Genomic DNA, 18111 nt, shown 5'->3' on the forward strand with positions numbered 1-18111 from the left:
AACATTGGCTAAACGCTAACCGAGGTTGATTCCTACGTTTAATTTCAGGTTTATGAGAAGCTCCAGCTTTTGAACCCCGAACTTGAAGCTGAGCAGATACTGATGTCCCCAAACTCCCTGCTGAAACTCCAAACCAACAGGTACCACAGTAACAGCCTTAAAGGGAAAGTTCACCCAAAGCTGAACGTTCATCATTTACTACGTTTACTTTGTCTGTTGATCACAGATGTAGACATTTTGAAGTATCTTGGAAACCTTATTGACCTCTATAGTATTTGTTTTTCCTCCTGTGGAAGTCAGTGGTTTTAGGTTTCTAATATTTTTTTTAAATATATTTTATGTTCAACAAAAAAATAACAACCGTATAAAGGTTTGTAACTCCTTCGGTAAATGTTCATGTTTATATGAACTTTCCCTCTAAGGCCAGTTTAAACTTCTGCATAGTCTACGCACCTAACCAATAGCATCATGATCATTATTATTTCATTGCATTTTGCCATAGCTAGCTAGTTAGCTGTTGAGTTTTATTCTACTTGAAACAATGAAGACTAAAATTGAACAGATCATGTTGATGTTGGAGATGATCAGCTGGCGGTTAGCTCTCTAAAACTCTCACATGGTCACCCACTGAAGCTAAGAAGGGCTGCGCCCGATCAGTACCTGGATGGGAGACCACATAGGAAAGCTAGGATGCTGCCGGAAGTGGTGTTAGTGAGGCCAGCAGGGGGCGCCCAACCTGTGTCCTGTGTGTGTCCTAACGCCACAGTATAGTTACGGGGATTCTATACTGCTCTGAGCACTGTCTTTCAGATGAGATGTTAAACCGAGGTCGTTAAGATTCCCGGGATGTACTTCGAAAAAGAGTAGGGGTTTAGCCAAATCTGCCCACTGGCCTCTATCATTGCATCCTAACCAACCAACCATGTCTCTAGCTGGTGTGTGCAATATGGCTGCCGTTGCGTCATCCAGGTGGATGCTGCACACTGGTGGTGGATAAGGAGATTCCCCCCCAAAAATGTGTAAAGCGCTTTGAGTGTCTAGAAAAGTGCTAAATAAATGTAAGGAATTATTATTTCGATTTTTTTGAATTAATATTATGATCAGCACTGAAAAACTGTTACTTAAATGAAATTACTAAAACTAAGGGTGCTTTCACACCTACACTTTAGCTTCGTAACCTGTCACGTTTGCCTAGGTAGCACGGTTTGTTTGGCATATGTGAAACCAGCAATCACGCTAGGATCCGCTGCAAATCAATTGCTCCGAGATCGCTTAAATGAGGTGGTCTTGGCTCGATTGAAACGAACTCTGGAGCGGATCGATTGCAGTGAGAAAGCGATACGATCCAAGCGCGGTTATATCACAGTGTTTTATGGATATGTAATAGGCATACGGCTATATGAAGAGAGAATTATGAGTAGGGCGAGAAGTTTCAGGGGTCTCCTGGATGCCCGCAAACAAGTGATAATCTCCCAGTAATCTCGCGTCTCGCTCCCGCTCCTCAAATACGTCACGCACCCTTCTCAGCCCTCCCCACCACATCTCTCTTTGCTCTTCAGACACGTCCCGCGCACCTTGTCAAACACCACCAAACCACAACCTCCCCTGACAGCTGAGCGGGACTCTGCAAAATAAACCCAGACACTGTCACACGTGACTTGATTTTGCTCTTTTGGTCCATTTAGAAACTTTGATCTGTGAAACTGAACCGCACCAAGAGCAAAGAGCAACAATGTAACAGTTTGAATCTCTGTTTCGGAACAACTGAATCGATTCACAGGTGTGAAAGCACCCTAAAACTAAGTTCATGTTTGGCCTATTGTAGATTTGACTGTAGCTCTGTGACCCGCCTGTCTGACTCCAAACACTAGTCAAGGCAAATAAACTCATGACAGTCTTGCTCAGATGTCTTTACATTTACATTTACATTTAGTCATTTAGCAGACGCTTTTATCCAAAGTGACTTACAAATGAGGACAAGGAAGCAATTTACACAACTATAAGAGCAACAATGAATAAGTGCTATAGGCAAGTTTCAGGTCTGTATAGTCTAAGAAGGAAAGTATTAGTAATTTTTTATTTAAAAAATTTTTTTTTTTTTTTTTGGGTACAGTTAGTGTGATATCCAGAGAGGCAATTGCAGATTAGGAAGTGAAGTGGAGACTAAATAGTTGAGTTTTTAGTCGTTTCTTGAAAATAGCGAGTGACTCTGCTGTTCTGATGCAGTTAGGGAGTTCATTCCACCAACTGGGCAGATTGAGCGTGAGCGAAAGTGATTTCTTCCCTCTTTGGGATGGAACCACGAGGCGACGTTCATTCACAGAACGCAAGTTTCTGGAGGGCACATAGATCTGCAGAAGTGAGAGCAGATAAGAAGGAGCAAGGCCAGAAGTCGCTTTGTAGGCAAACATCAGAGCTTTGAATTTGATGCGAGCAGCAACTGGCAGCCAGTGCAAACGGACTAGCAGCGGAGTGACATGTGCTCGTTCTTTAAGCAGAAATGGGCAAACTTGATCATCAAGGGCCGGTGTCTTGCTTCAAACACACCTTAACACACTAATCAGTGTCTTCAAGATCACTAGAAAGCTTCAGGCATGTGTGTCTGATTAGGGTTGGAGCAAAACTATGCAGGACACCGGCCCTCCAGGATCAAGTTTGCCCATCCCTGTTTTAAAGGGTTAATTCATCCAAAATTGAATATTCACTCGCTATTTACTCTCCCTCAAGGGGTTCCAAAGCTTTATATTTCTTAAAGTAGTTTATTTGTAGTCTGTTGGACTGAAGATATTTCGAAGAAAGCTGTAACAATCAACTTCCATTATAACAGATGGATACTAGAGCTGTGAACCTACACTAGTCTCACGGTTCGGTTCGGTTACGATTATCATGCCATCGATTCGGTTCAATTCGATATTTCGGTGCATTGACGATGCTTTCCATACACAGTTTTATATTTTCTTCACAGCAGCATTTCTTGTATTAAAATGTATGAATATATTTATATACTATTTGTAATACAATTTTGTCGTTTAATACAAACAGTCAGATATATAAACTGTAACTTTAAACAAAACGAGCATTAAGCAAATAATATAAACGAATATAAATATCCAGCTCAATTTCTGATCCTTGTCTAGTTCTCTTACACCCCTTTGATTGGTCACCCCCTCAAAAAAACGGTTGCGATTGGCTCTTGCGCGCTGCGCTCTTCACAGATGAGTGATACTGATAAGCGGCAGGCGGCAGGCGGCAGCGGCGATCTCACAACTGATGCATAATAGACACGGTGGAGAAAACTCTGCAGACACGCGCTCGTTTTTGTATGCAAAAGTAACGCTGTAAAACAGCCGAGAGGAGAAGAAAAGCCACGCCAGCAGGTCAATTGGGCCACTGTGTGTGTGTTAGAAAGAGAGAGACAGAGCGAGAGAGAGAGAGAGAGAGAGAGAAATGGAGTAGGCTACTTTCATTCTCTCGATCTCAGTGAAATAGGGGCTATTGTTGTATATGTCAGTGAAAGACTGATCCAGCAAACACACACAGTGAAATTGTGCACAGTTTATGAGTTTTAAGTAGTTAATGCGCTGTAAATACTCGCGATCGCCTCCCTCGCGACAGAGCGCATATGAGGTAAATGACGTCAGTAATAACCGGTTATGATTATTACTGAACCAATACCGAATTGTCCGCGTCTGCATCGCAGTGCACCGAAGAAACGATTGATTTTGACACCCCTAATGGATACTGTCAACGTTCCCAGCTTTCTTCAAATATCTTCTTTTTTGTTGAACAGAAGAAACAAACTCAAACAGTTATAAAGCAAGTGCAGGATGAGTAAATGATGGCGGAATGAAAAAAAAAGGTGAACAGTCACTTTAAGAGTTGCATTAGGATTAGAGTAGTGTCGCTGCATGTTAGCCTGCTGTCATTCTGCACATTATAACAGTGCGATGTGTGTGCTGTTTCGTGCAGAGATGGCGTGGGGTCTCTGTTGTACCGTGTGCTGGATTGTCCTGACAGAGCAGCTCTCGTACAGGTGGATGATAAAGGTCACCTGACCTCCGGCTCTATGACAGGAACCGCTTCTCTACAGATTAGCGCACAGGAAACTTTCGGCGTCAATCAAACCGTCATCATCGCTGTAAAGGTATGCTGCTTAGATTTTGTCAATGAAATTTTGTGGCCGTGTTTTGGCATTGTTCTGTTTCAGTCAAAATAGTTTGAGAGAGAGGAAATCAGTGACTAAACAGTGAATGTTAGCTTTAATTTTCACTGATTGTGTTTTGACTCCTTCACTGTCTACTTCTTGTAACGCACATTAGTGAATGACTAGTTTATAGTGAACTATAAATCTCATATAAATGCACATTTTTTAAATTTAAATCAATAGTAACATGAATCTTTATCTTTTATATTATTAAATCATCTTTTAGTTAAAAGCTATTTTGTGTAAATGCATGAACTTCACTTAATATAGCATTTAGGTAATTATTATTGCTAATAATTGTTTTTTTTTCTTCAGATATTTCACAAGTGATGTTTAAGGGATAATTTAATAGTTTTATTTACATTTATTACATTTATTAATATACAGAGGAAATCTGAATTATTAGCCCCCCTGTATATTTTTCCCCAATTTCTGTTTAACGGAAAGAAGCTTTTTCCAACACATTTCTAAACATAATAGTTTTAATAACTCATCTCTAATAACTGATTTATTTTATCTTTGCCATGATGACAGTAAATAATATTTGACGAGATATTTTTTTTAAGATACTAGAATTCAGCTTAAAGTGATATTTAAAGGCTTCGCTAGGTTAATTCGGCAAGTTAGGGTAATTAGGCAAATAATTGTATAACTGATTTGTTCTGTAGAATATTGCAATATTGCTTTAGGGGGCTAATAAAATTGACCTTAAAATGTTTTCAAGAAAATAAAAAAACTGCTTTTATTCAAGACAAAATAAAGCAAGTAATTATTTTTCCAGAAAAAAAAAAAATTCCAGGAAGTACTGTGAAAAATTCCTTGCTCTGTTAAACATAATTTGAGAAATATATGAAAAAGAAAAAAAAAATTCACAGGAGGATGAATAATTTTGATTTCAGTTGTATTAAAAAAACTATTATTTCATTTAAAAATGTAATTAAATAATATTATGTAGTAATACTAATTTTGATGATATATTTGATTGTTAAATCAACTTTATTTTCTGATTTCATTTTTGGCAAAGTTTTATTTCAGAATTGTAATTGCAGAACAATTCTAGGTTAGCAAGGGTGTTACATTCTGCTAACTCCTGATTGTTTATTATGACTCGCATATTCCTCTTTTGCTGTTAAAGTAGCTTTTAAAATCCAAATGAATGTTGTAATAATGTTAGAGTAAGCGCTCTGCCTCAGGGATGTCCAAACTCAGTCCTGCTGAGTTCAGCTCCAACTTGCTTCAACACACCTGACAGGAAGGCTGCGTCCGAAACCGCATACTTCCATACTATATATTACGCTAAAATCAGTATGCGAGCCGAGTAGTATGTCCGAATTCATAGAATTCGAAAATCAGTATGCAAAAAGTACCCGGATGACTTACTACTTCCGGCGAGTTTCTAGAGTGTGCATCCCATGCATGCTGCGCTATCCCATGATGCCCCGCGAGCGAATTCATGAATGGAAATAAAGCGACGCAACTGTAGGTCACGTGACCATGACAAAATGGCGGAAGTAGTACGTCCGAATTCCATTCATACTTTTCACGTTCATACTGTATAGAACGTACTAAGGGCCGAGTAGTACGTTTACATTCAAATGCAGTACCTACCGAGTAGGCGGTTTCGGATGCAGTCAAAGTTTCTAGTATACATAGTAAGAGCTTGATTAGCTGCTTCAGGTGTGTTTGATTAGGGTTGGAGCTAAACTCTCCAGGATACGGGCCCTCAAGGACGGAGTTTGGGCATCCCTGCTCTACCTTAAAGTCCTAATTCCAGCCCTTATGTTTTGTTTTTTAAGGTGGTGCCTGTATCGTATCTGCGCCTGAGCACTAGTCCAGTGATCTACACCTCTAACAGAGAAACTGTGTCCGCCATCCCACTGGGAGCCATTCTGACCTTCACCGTTCATTTCCACGACAGTACAGGAGAAACCCTGCACAGCCACAACTCCATGCTCAGCTTCTCCACCAACAGGTGCAGCAGATAAACACATCTACAGGAGAGAATACTCACACTTGTGTCTTTGAACACAGTTACATTAGACTAAGCTAGTATCATAAGCAAACTACACTGCTGACATTAGCTAGACAACACAACATATCATAAATCTGTCATAAACATGATATAGCGGATTAATGATCAAACCTAAGAAACTACTTAGCCGCATAGATTAGCATTACATTAAACTGTCTTAGGGTTGGTTTGGACATTAGCTGTCTTGAGACCGTAATAAGACCCATCTATTTTTGTACCCCTTCCCCTTGGCCCTTACAACCGAGGGTTGTAATCTGCTATATCATACGCAATCAGAGCCAATGTTTTGTAGAAGTTGTGTCGCCTAATAATTATATTAATTCTAATAAAATTAAAACTGAAATTAACAATTCATTGCATTTTTGGTTTGACAAAAAATATACGGAAACGAAAAAAAAATCAAAGGGTGGCTAGTGTGTGTTAATGTGTTTTAATATATATAAAAATATGCTTGGCCTATTTAAGCTTAACCACTTAAACTCTGCGTGACGTCATGGACTTTCACTTTAAGATTTAAAGGGCTAGCATTGCACCAGACCCCCTTAGGTCGTTTCGTTTGGAAGTGTAGAATCTATATTTTATGCACATATGCATCACTTTGGTTTTTATTCTGCTGTACAAAAGTTATTTACACTAAATACACAGTATTTTGGATACCTGAGCTGGGTATTGAACATTGGTTCATTTTCATATTTTTCATATGACACATGTACAAGTTATAGCTCAAATGAAAGCTCTTGCCGGTGCTCATACGGTTCTAGCGTTCTTTATACTGAATTATATTCACATATCAAACAGTTGTCGAATGAATCGCGGAGTTTCCATGGCGCAGAAATGAAAACAATACATTTATGATCAATAAGCAGCCCCAGATAGCACAGACAGTTGTCATCTCTTACCTTATGCTGTGTGCTTCAGGGCCATTCTCCTCGTTTTTGAGGTGATGTGCATAAGTAAACCTTTTATATGTCTGATGTGGTCCAAACACGGTGAATTATGTTTGATCAAACAAAAGAATAGTGAAATATCGAAACAATGATCGATCCCTGTGGCTTATACAGCACCTCTCATCAGTTGGAATACAATAACTTTTTCATAGATTATGGTGGAGACATTTTTCTTTTTTCCTATGATTACAGACATGTGCAGGAACCACCAACATTAATTACAGCACGTTAGACCACACAGAACCTAAAAGGTACACTGTCAAATTTGAGTTTATGAAAAAAAAATATACAAAAAGCGCCTCTTTTTTTTAGGATTTTATTATAACACAGACAACATATACAGATATTTTAAACACTTCAATAGTGTTTAATGAAAATTCAAAGGGTTTTCTTTAAAATGATACCACATTTTTGCATTTACACATTTGCATGTGGATTTGGGAAGCTTTTAAATTTGGGTAGGCAAAATCCAGGCGGAAATCCCAAAATAGCAGCAGAGTTTAACTGGTTAATGGCTATATACGCCACCAATAGGCAAGCCATTCAAAAAATATTGTTTTACTGTGTGCTGGTTTATTATGTATATTTCACAATAAAAACTAAATGCAGCATGTCTCGCTGTCATTTAAAACATGCAACTCATAACACCCCAGAGCTGTAGTCTATGCAGTGTGTACACTTACAGGGAGGTGTTGGTCAATAGTCATACTGCGCACCACGTTATTGAACTTCAATATCTCTGAGGGACATTGTCTTACCAGATAGCCAATATTAACTTTGCTTATGCAGCGCGTGTTGGCAATTCCAACGCATGTATAAGCTTTTTAAAAGCAGAGGAAAAGAGGAAACCCCCACCCCCACGGTGAATACCACATGTCGATTAACCGGTGGGGAAATTTCCTCATCGTCACAACCCTAACTACCACCTTAAAAAAACAATTCAATTATATCTGCATCAGGATGTTGAGGAATAAATGTGTGCATAGTCTTTTTTTGATACTATGATCAGTGTGTTTGAATAATATTAATCGTCTGTTGTGTGTGTGTGCAGGGATGATTTGGTGCAGGTCAGCAAGGGTTTGAGTAACGGCACGCTGACGATGAGGACGGTGAACGTGGGTCTGACTCTGCTGGGTGTTTGGGACTCGGAGCAGGCCGGACTCGCCGATTTTCTCGCACTGCCTGTCCAACATGCCATTCATCCAGCGCAAGCCCAGCGGCTGGTCGTGGGAGACGTTGTGTGTTTTTCTGCACAGTTCATCAATCAAGACGGTATGAGAACAAACAAACACCTGATCAATACTAGATAGCCATGTACACTAGGGGTGGGTGGGATGAACAAAATTACTAATTTCATTTAACAGTAACCATATTTTTCACAATAAAGATGTTTATTTTATATTGTTATTTCAGAAAATTAACAAAAAGTGTTTTTTAATGCAAAGAGGTACACAAATGACATGGAAAACCGAGAAAAACTAATGAAAGAGATAAAAAACAGTAAGGTGTATGTCAACTCTCTGTGTGCATGTAAAGGTAACTGAGTGGACTTATTAGATTGGTATTCTGTGGTAATGATATATACCTTCATTTCACCCAGACCTAGTACACACACACACACACACGTTTGTTTTTGTGAAAAGTGGGTACATTACATAGGTTTCTATTCATTTTATACTGTCCAAACCGTATATTGTATTGCCCTCATTCCACCCTACCCCTAAACCCAACCATCACAGGAGACGGTGTACAGCTTTACTCTATGATTAGACTCATTCTGTAGGATTAATAAGCATTTTGAGAAATGAGGACGTCACCAATGGTCTCATATTTCACCTCCTTTTTGTAATATCTGTGCCATACCTATGTCATTATACAGATTTGTGTCCTGATATGTCACAAAACACGTACACACACACACACACACACACACACACACACACACACACACACAAACACACACACACACACACACACACACACACACAGAGTTGTATTCCTGTGCATGAGTCCTGTGATGCGGTTGTAATGTGCAGGAGCGTTGGGTGTGTGGAGCTCTTCTTCCAGCGCTCTGCTTGAGGTTGAACCCAGGACTGGAGCAGCAGTAGCCAGGGACAAGGGCACGGTCACTGTTTATTATGAGATAGCAGGTCTACTGCGCACCTACCGAGAGGTAAGCATCTCATGTCACAATTTCAAGCCCTGTCTATAGTAATATCGAAGGGTACCTATTATGCCTCTTTTTTTTTTCCTTTTTTTTTTAACAAGACATAAAATAGATTTCTGATGTCCCTAGAGTGTGTATGTGTGAAGTTTCAGCTCAAAATAACCACGAATAATGTTTTATTAATAAACCACAAATAATAACTCTTTTAAACTGCACCTTTTAAGACTTTTATCCAAACTGTGCTATTTTGGTGACTGTCACTTTAAATTCAAATGAGATTGTGCTCTTTTCAAAATAGGGCGGAACTACAAATGCATATGTGTCAGCATAGTGGCAGATTCAAAAACAAGACTAAAGGCTGTTTCTCAATATGCGTTCTTCAGCGGTCTTGCGTCCTCGTGTTCTCGTGCAACGTCATCATCAGCTGCCTAAGTTCAGTTCCAATACTCAAGACCGCAAGTACGGAGGACGCGTGAAACTTCCCGGATGTGATCTTGATATCGAGGACGCACTGATGCAGACTTGAGCAGCGAACTCGCTCTGGAAGTCCCAGAAGTCGTTGCGACTGGAGGTGGGAAGCGCAGCATTTAATTTAGATTTATTATTAAAGTTCAGCGATATGAATTATTTACCTCAGGAGTTTCCCTAAATGAAACGGTGAAAGTAAACATTAACATGGACATCTTAATAAAGGAGTAAACACATTAAGGGTGTTTGTTTGCTGAAATTCGTATTGAAATCTGTTTTATTTATATTGTGCAGAGTATATTTATAATGTTTTTATGCAAAGTATATATTTTGAAAAGGGGAAAAACAATAAATCGTTGTATGAGTGCTGTAATGTTTAAATAATTTACCATTTAAAACACGTGAAGGTCATGTGACCATCAGGAAGAACGCAGCATCTCAATTCTCAAAGGACGCGTTCTCTGCCCTCGCGGTCTCCTGAGTTTGTTCTTCAGGAACACCTGGCAAGACCGCGCTCCACAAGAACGCAAGTCCGTTCTCTGCATTCTTGGAATTGAGAAACAACCTAAAGTCTTTTGCTAATGATGGAGAGATCATCACTAATGGGCGGGGCTTTCCCCCACTGATGACACGTACAAAGGGAGAATGTGAAAGTGTTTCAGTTTTTATCAAGTGTGATTATAAAAAAATAAAGTAGTACATTTTTACCATAAGAAGCGGGATATATTCGCACACAACTGTGTTTAAACCCCTTATAAAATGGATTTTTGAATAATAGGTCCTCTTTAAGTAATTTTGTAAGACTTTTAACTTTGTAAGGTAAATTATACAAATTTATAAAACATAAGCCAGTAACATAACGATTGACATTGACACCACTGAAGTGGTGGCCTTGATTATTAGACCTGTATGCAGCAGCTTTCTCTTTTATTATTGATCGTTTGTGCTAGTTTCCCAGGAGCTTTCTGTTTTTGAGCAGCTGGAATAGATGCAATGTGTTATTCAGAAATGATTTGTAATATTCAAGCTTTTGATTAAAACTCAAAATCTCAACTTTGGGTAGAAAGACATGACTAAGTACTTCAGTTTGAGGATATTTCAAATGAAATATTTAGAGAGGAAAACAACCATGAAAATGTTTGTGTAATCCCTGTTCAACTGCTGGTAAATGTTATTATAAATGTGTTTTAACATTGTGTGTTTTTCAGGTTTTAATTGAAGGTGCGTCTCGGACGTCTTCCATGACTCCTTCAGTGAAGAAAGAGCGAGATCTTAAAGTCTTGATGTCAACCAGAGAAGCAGGAAACAACCTCATCGGTACAGTACACTGCTTTAATTACAGTAGACAAACAAAAGTGTAACATTTCATTAAAATCTTTAGAAAAACGTGAAAATGCATGTATTTATCAAGTGGCAACCTCCCGCTCTCCCTCAGGAAGCCAATACGGAAGTAACTAAAACTGCAATTCCTCGAAATTCCGCTAGTCCTGGCCGCTCCTGGCTCCAAAATAGAGCAAATTTCAGTTGAGCCCACTGTTAGAATGACCAACTTTACAGCAGAAAAAAAGGTGTTTACAGCCTGGTACAAAAAAAGATTTTGGTTAATACAGGTAATATTACCCTTCATGACAACTGTGAGGGGGTGAATTTTTTTATAACTCATCCGTTTCCTTTATATTAAGTTATATTAAGTTTGCATTGTTTGATTGACAGCTAGGTCTTGTTGGTCGCCGTCACGTCACCTCAGCTGAATCCTGCAGATTAGCCACTGAACTCGGCATATTTATCGTATTTCTGTGTTGTTTTATGTGGCTTTACACAGTCAGTTGCCTTTTGGACTTGTTTCCTACAATTATTAGATGGCATGGCATGCTGAGTGCACTTAATTGTGCTCACAAACCATTCACGTGGCCTCCGTTTCCCATGTGAGTAAAGTTATATACTTATATACCATCTCTATACATGTATTTGGTTTATTTAAGATAATATTTATTATTTAGAGCTGTAATGCACTCCAGAATCTGTCAGATTGATTAGCTGTAGGCTCTAGAACAGTCATCTGAAGCGTTGTCATACAGTGTTATGCTGGATTTCATCAATAGTCTTACAGTAACTAACACAGACTGTATCTGAAGTGTTTGGAAGTAATTTGTGTTTTCCTCCTGTTGAAAAACGTCATAAGAACAATGTTTAGTGGCTCAATGTATTACAGCAGTGTTTTTAAAAGTCTAAACACTTTATTGATATAGTGTACAACAAAGCACAAGTGGTCAGAACACAAACGAGTCACAGGTGATGAAGTATTAAGCGTTTCTCCCAAAGTAAAGTGTGTCTGAACCAGGTCCAAGCGACATGCCAGCAGGTGTCTGTAGCTCCGCCCTTGCCCTTGTTTGGTATCCCGCCGTCGGTGTGATGACGCGCAAACAAAATGCCGACAAAAATGGGGATGGTTGGCCGCGCCTACTTGTGGCTTCTTTTGCGTTCTTTAGAAACCTATGGGTGACGTCACGGATACTACGTCCATATATTTTACAGTCTATGGTATTTACACTATATTTAGATTTAAAATACCTGCATTTATTTACAGCTGTTAATTTTGTAAATACATCTGCATTTACACTGTTGACCTACACACACCCCTTAACCAATATTTACACCTTGCTATTTTTTGTGACTTTTTGCATGGCTCCACATCTGGGAGAATTTGCATGTGCAACACATTTAGAAATCCAAAACCACTGCCTAATGTGAAGTCCTTGAGGTTTCTTTTGAAGCTTTTAGGGAAAACATATCATATATTTGGTGCGCAGGTTGTCCAATGCTAATGTTTATTTTTATTTCTTTGTTTGAAAGGTATAGAAAGGTTATAGAAAGGCATTAATTAAGCAGTTCGCTTGGACATACAGTAGAGGAAATAAGTATTGAACATGTGACCATTTTTTTTCCAGAAAACATATTCCAAAATGTGTCGTTGACTTGAAATTTTCACCTGATGTTAGTAACAACCAAAGAAATGCATATATGGAAAGAAAATAAAATATTCAAATGTCGCTCTGTGGTGCAACAGAAATATGAACAGTGTCCTGAGTCGTGGCTGGGTGATGTAAACAGCCGCTGACTTGCAAATTCTAAAGTGCATGGCGCTGCATGGCACGACGATGTGCATCGCTTCTGGTGTGCGACCTGCTTTACCTTCTTATCGCAGCACCAGTGGCACCGAAATTAGGCACTGAAATTCATATGCTGATTCGGTCCGGTGCACACCAGTTCCAAAGGTACTGGTGACATAATGGCAACAGGTTTCGGCAACCAGCCCTATTTAACACGCAGTTTTCTGGTGTCCACAGGAAGCTGCTCTTCCTCCCAGCTGGACAGCATTGCTCTGCTCCACCCAGAGTCCTCCATCAGCTGCCAGCTCCAGTTTACCAGCAGCGCTGTGGATTTCTCCGCTCACGACGTCTACCACACACACACTGCATTCGACGCCAGCACAGGTCTGTTAGATCACACATCCTGGAGATGCTGAACTGTAAACTTTTGAGCTGAAATGTATTTTGTTTCTATTAATGTCCTCAGATGTACAGTTAATAATTCGGCTCTTTGTTCAATTCAACTGACAGTTGTTGTTGTTGTTGTACAGTTTATTTTATAGCACTTGCAGAACTTGAATTATGTACAATAATAAGAAAAGAAAACCAGAAATAATAAATAAGCATGATTACAGACGAGCTGGGTAAAGCACAACATCACAGTGATTTTGCACAAGTTAAAATGTGCTGTGTTAATTAATAGTGATATTTAAATAATATTTATTTTCAGAATGAACCATCAAACAATGCTGGGTAACACTTTATTTTGATGGTCCATTTGAGTATTAGTAGACTGTCTGCTTAATATCTGTTGATACTGCTGCTTCAACAGACTTTTAACTGACTATAAGAAACTTTGCAAGTACATGTCAACTTACACTAACTAACACCAACCCTAACTCCGACATAACAGTCTACTTATAATCTAATGAGAATTGTTTGGCATGTAGATGCAGTGTAACTTAATTCAACAAACAGACCATCAAAATAAAGTGTGACCCAATGCTGCACACTCTCAACACTTCATCAAAGTTGTATTAAATAAAATTCTTACATTTATTAAAACTACGAGTTAGTATTTACATTATTTATTGACATCAATATTTTTTTTCCTACGCATCTATCGAATCCAGAATTTTCATATGTAACTCACAGGCTGCATAAAAAGTAAATAATTGCATAATTTAAATGACTTTTCTATTTACTTTGTCTTAAAAGTCATTGAATTACTCAATAGAAATTTAAAGAGCCCCCATTTTGCATTATAAATAGTCATATTTTGGTTTTGGGGGTCTCCTACAACAGGCTGATATGCGTGTCTTATAATATGCATTTATTTTTTATATAATTATCCAAATGACTCCCATATGATTAGTTCAGCGACTCATTTGTTCCCAAACCCCTCCTTAGCACGAAGCTTATCCGCGCTGATTGGTCCGATGACCCAGTCTGTTGTGATTGGTTGATTGGGTTCAGCGCGAGACAGAGGGAAATGCCCACTACGGCTATGAAGTAGCAGAAAGTATGTGAGAGTCCAATGCAGGAATGCAATAAAGCAATGCAGTTAAGCACCAGCATATACTCTACTCTTAACCCTAACCTCAAGTAATAACGACACGCATTCAGTATTAATCCACACTGTGCCAATAGTTACTATTTTGTTAACTATTTAACTAACTAACTAATTAGTTAACTATTTTGAAAACTGACTACACCGCGCATGTGAGGAACAGCTGATGGTGGCCATAGCAAAGGCAAACAGCAGAGAATTGGCAGTTCAGAAACGCATTTAAATCAGTAAAAGAAGACGCATGCATCGTGTTTTCAATGTAGTTTTGGACGTGATATGTGAACAGCCCATAAAGATTTAACCTGAGAGATACAGTACAAGCACTGATCTATAATAGATACGTGATTACAAACCGCGTGGGGCGATTACAACCTATAACACACAATAAAACACATATTTCACAAACTACACAAAACAAGGCAACAATTTTAATGACACTTCCATGTTATGATCCTGAGGAGGAAGAAACTAGTCCATTTCAATTGTAACAGTTACTGACAAAGTCCCTGTCAAAGTCTGACAAAGTCCCATAGTACTTAGAGAAAAACCTGCCGTCTTTCTCTCCTGTGAATGCTAGGTTACTACAGCTGTGCGCTGAGCTTTAAGCCCATGAGTGAGCAGCAGGTGAAGGTGTTGAGCATGTCCATGACTGAGGTGGAGGTGACGGCCGCCGTACAGGGAGCTCACTTCATTGGAGAGCAGATCAGCGCTCGACTGCCCGTCAATCCGGGGATCTACGCTGATCAGACGGACATCATCCTGAGTAACCAGCACACGTCTGCGGATCTCACCATATACGGGTCCACAGCCGCTCTTCAGCAGCTAGAAGTAATGATCTTGTCTTTGTCTCTCTTTGTGTGTCTGAAAAATGAAATTGGCCAGATTGCAAACAATAGAGTCATATAAAATTATGCAGACACCATATATATTAGTGCTTCCTAGGGTTATGCTGTGTTCACACCAGACACGGAATGCGCAGATAAATCGCGCTATTCGCGCGTTAATAGCCGTGTGAACATTTGAGTTTACCCGCTTCATTCGCGTGTCAAATTTACTTCAGAACAGACGCGGATTCGCGTGATGGGCAAAGCTTCTGTCTTCCCGGTGACTGTTGCTTCGTTGCTAAAAGGCTAACATGGATTTTATGAAGAAAATAACAGTGTTTATTTGCTTTATGAAGACTGAAAAACCGTGTCGATACGTTTAGGGCCGTGTCTGAGTCTACTACATCCTTTCAGAGGTGCATCCAGCTCTGTGAGCTCATAAACTCCTCCAGAAACTGAACCTGGATGATGGAGGCTTCTGACTGAGCCGAGTTTGATGAACTGTTGTCGGTGTCGCCTGGAGGCTTTCCCCCGGAACACCGACAACAGGTTCTACGTCACAATCATGCCCCCACAAGAGCAAGCTTCTGATTGGTTAATGCGGCGCAAATGTCCGCTGAAGTTCAGATTTTCGAATTCGAGAGATTCGCGCGAAACGCTCGTTAAGCTCGTCAAACGTGCAAAACGCTCAATTCGCCCCCGCACCTTTCGCGCAATTTGCGTCATTCGCGCTGCGCCATTCGCGCGTATCGCACCGCAGGATGTCTATTCGCGCGTTTGCATTGACTTAACATGTAAATCACTCGCGCTTGACGTGCGTTCCGCGTCTGGTGTGAACGCAGCTTATAATGCGAAACAACGAGATGGACCATGGCATCGTCGTCACAGGCGGAGGTAAATTAATTATTTATGCGTAATTAATTCATAACGAATTAATTATTTGTAGCCTACCGTTTCATCTACCTGACCCGCATGGTCTTTATTTTACCCATAATCAAATCATAAATAAATAAAGATAAGCTACACACAAATTACCACATGTCCAGTAATGTTGGTTGTACACCAGTAAAAAAAGGTGCACAACCAACAGTATCTGATGTTTTCACTAAAATCACTAAGTGCAAGCGAAAGTTTGAAGCAGTGTTCTGACATTGTGACAGGTTACCTGATAGATTCAAAAGACCGAAGAGTCATTAGAAAGAGACAAGAGTAATTAAATATCATGTTTAACAACTATAGAGAGACGCAATCCAGCAGTACATCCTTGAACTGTCCGATGTGTGTGTGGTCACGTGATGTGCATTTTCAGTGGACATAGGGCTGTTCAGAAATGCTAGGTAAAACATGGTGTGGTTGTGTTACTTGATGTTTAGGTGAAGAGCAGTTCTCCTGTGATTGCGATCGAAGAGAAGGAGGTTTCTCTGAGCTTCCCGAGCTACGCCAGATACACAGTTCGAGTAGTGAACCCTCAGGGAGCGCTGACCGCCTCAGTGTCTGTAAGCAGCTCATCCAGTGATCAGGTGCTGCTCATCCCAGTGTCTGTCATGCATCTAACCGCCAGCAGCACTTCTGTGCAAGGTTTGTGCCTTTATAATCGCTAAAGTACACTTAATCATTTAGCAGAATTTTTTGTTGAGATGAAAGAGTGTTTTCAACAGGTGGTTTGTCAAGCCCACTCACCAGCATGAGGCACACTCAGAATTGCAGAATGTTTTGAGGTTTTCCAGTGTGCTGTCGGTTTAGACTACAGGGTTTACATTGGTTTAGACCAGTGTTTCTCGACCACGTTCCTGGAGGCCCACCAGCCCTGCACATTTTCCATGTCTCCTTAACCAAACACACCTGACTCAGATCATCAGCTCATTAGCAGAGGCTGAAAGACCTGTAATGGGTGTGACAGACAAAGGAGACATCTAAAACATGCAGTGTTGGTGGTGCTCCAGGAACATGGTTGAGAAACACTTTAGACTACATCGGCACCAAACTGACTGACTAAAATAATAGTTTCAAGCAATAATTGTTACTGGCACAACCATGTTTTAATAAAAACACACTGTTTTCCCTACATAAAAATCCAGCTTAAACCAGCCTAGGCTGGTTGGCTGGTTTTAGCTGGTCAACCAGCCTGGTTTTAGAGGGTTTTTTGCCATTTCCAGGCTGGTTTCTAGCCATTTCCAGCCTGGTCTTAGCTAGTAAGGCTGGGAGATGACCAACTAAAACCAGCTTGACCAGCCTAGCCAGGCTGGGAGTCCAGAACAACCAGCTATGTCCAGCTTAAACCAGGTTAGTCAACCAGCTAAAACCAGCCAACCAGCCTAGGCTGGTTTAAGCTGGATTTTTCAGCAGGGTTACTTTAATTATCGCTTTGCTACTTTAATTATTAACAATATTGCTAATATTATTACTATTTGTTATTATTATTATTATCGCTTGACTTACCTATGTAGTATATATTACTTCATACACTGTATCCATACATTTATATGCTCCCATTGTGCTATATATATATATATATATATATATATATATATATATATATATATATATATATATATATATATATATATATATATATATATATATATATATATATGTGTATATATATATATATATATATATGTGTATATATATATATATATATATATGTGTATATATATATATATATATATATATATATATATATATATATATATATATATATATATATATATATGTATATATATATATATATATATATATATATATATGTATATATATATATATATATATATATATATGTATATATATATATATATATATATACACACACA

At 39.2% G+C, this 18111-nt stretch overlaps 2 protein-coding genes across 4 annotated transcripts in view; both read left to right on the forward strand.

Moving 5' to 3' along the window:
- Nucleotides 1-18111, forward strand: part of zgc:113278 — an 852580-nt gene that overhangs the window by 309469 nt on the left and 525000 nt on the right. The window lies entirely within an intron of this gene.
- nup210 (nucleoporin 210) overlaps nt 1-18111 on the forward strand; it is a 74494-nt gene that overhangs the window by 51389 nt on the left and 4994 nt on the right. For both annotated transcript variants that reach the window (XR_012398948.1, XM_002667560.8), the window contains exons 29-37: nt 49-140; nt 3970-4144; nt 6001-6176; nt 8235-8455; nt 9220-9356; nt 11027-11135; nt 13166-13312; nt 15055-15305; nt 16675-16879. Coding sequence is in view for 1 of the 2 variants with exons in the window: in XM_002667560.8 (XP_002667606.3) it covers nt 49-140; nt 3970-4144; nt 6001-6176; nt 8235-8455; nt 9220-9356; nt 11027-11135; nt 13166-13312; nt 15055-15305; nt 16675-16879 (1513 nt within the window). In the remaining variant the exon portion in view is untranslated. The remainder of the gene's footprint in view (nt 1-48; nt 141-3969; nt 4145-6000; nt 6177-8234; nt 8456-9219; nt 9357-11026; nt 11136-13165; nt 13313-15054; nt 15306-16674; nt 16880-18111) is intronic.

The sequence above is a fragment of the Danio rerio genome, chromosome 23 (assembly GCF_049306965.1).
Source record: "Danio rerio strain Tuebingen ecotype United States chromosome 23, GRCz12tu, whole genome shotgun sequence".
NCBI lineage: Eukaryota > Metazoa > Chordata > Actinopteri > Cypriniformes > Danionidae > Danio > Danio rerio.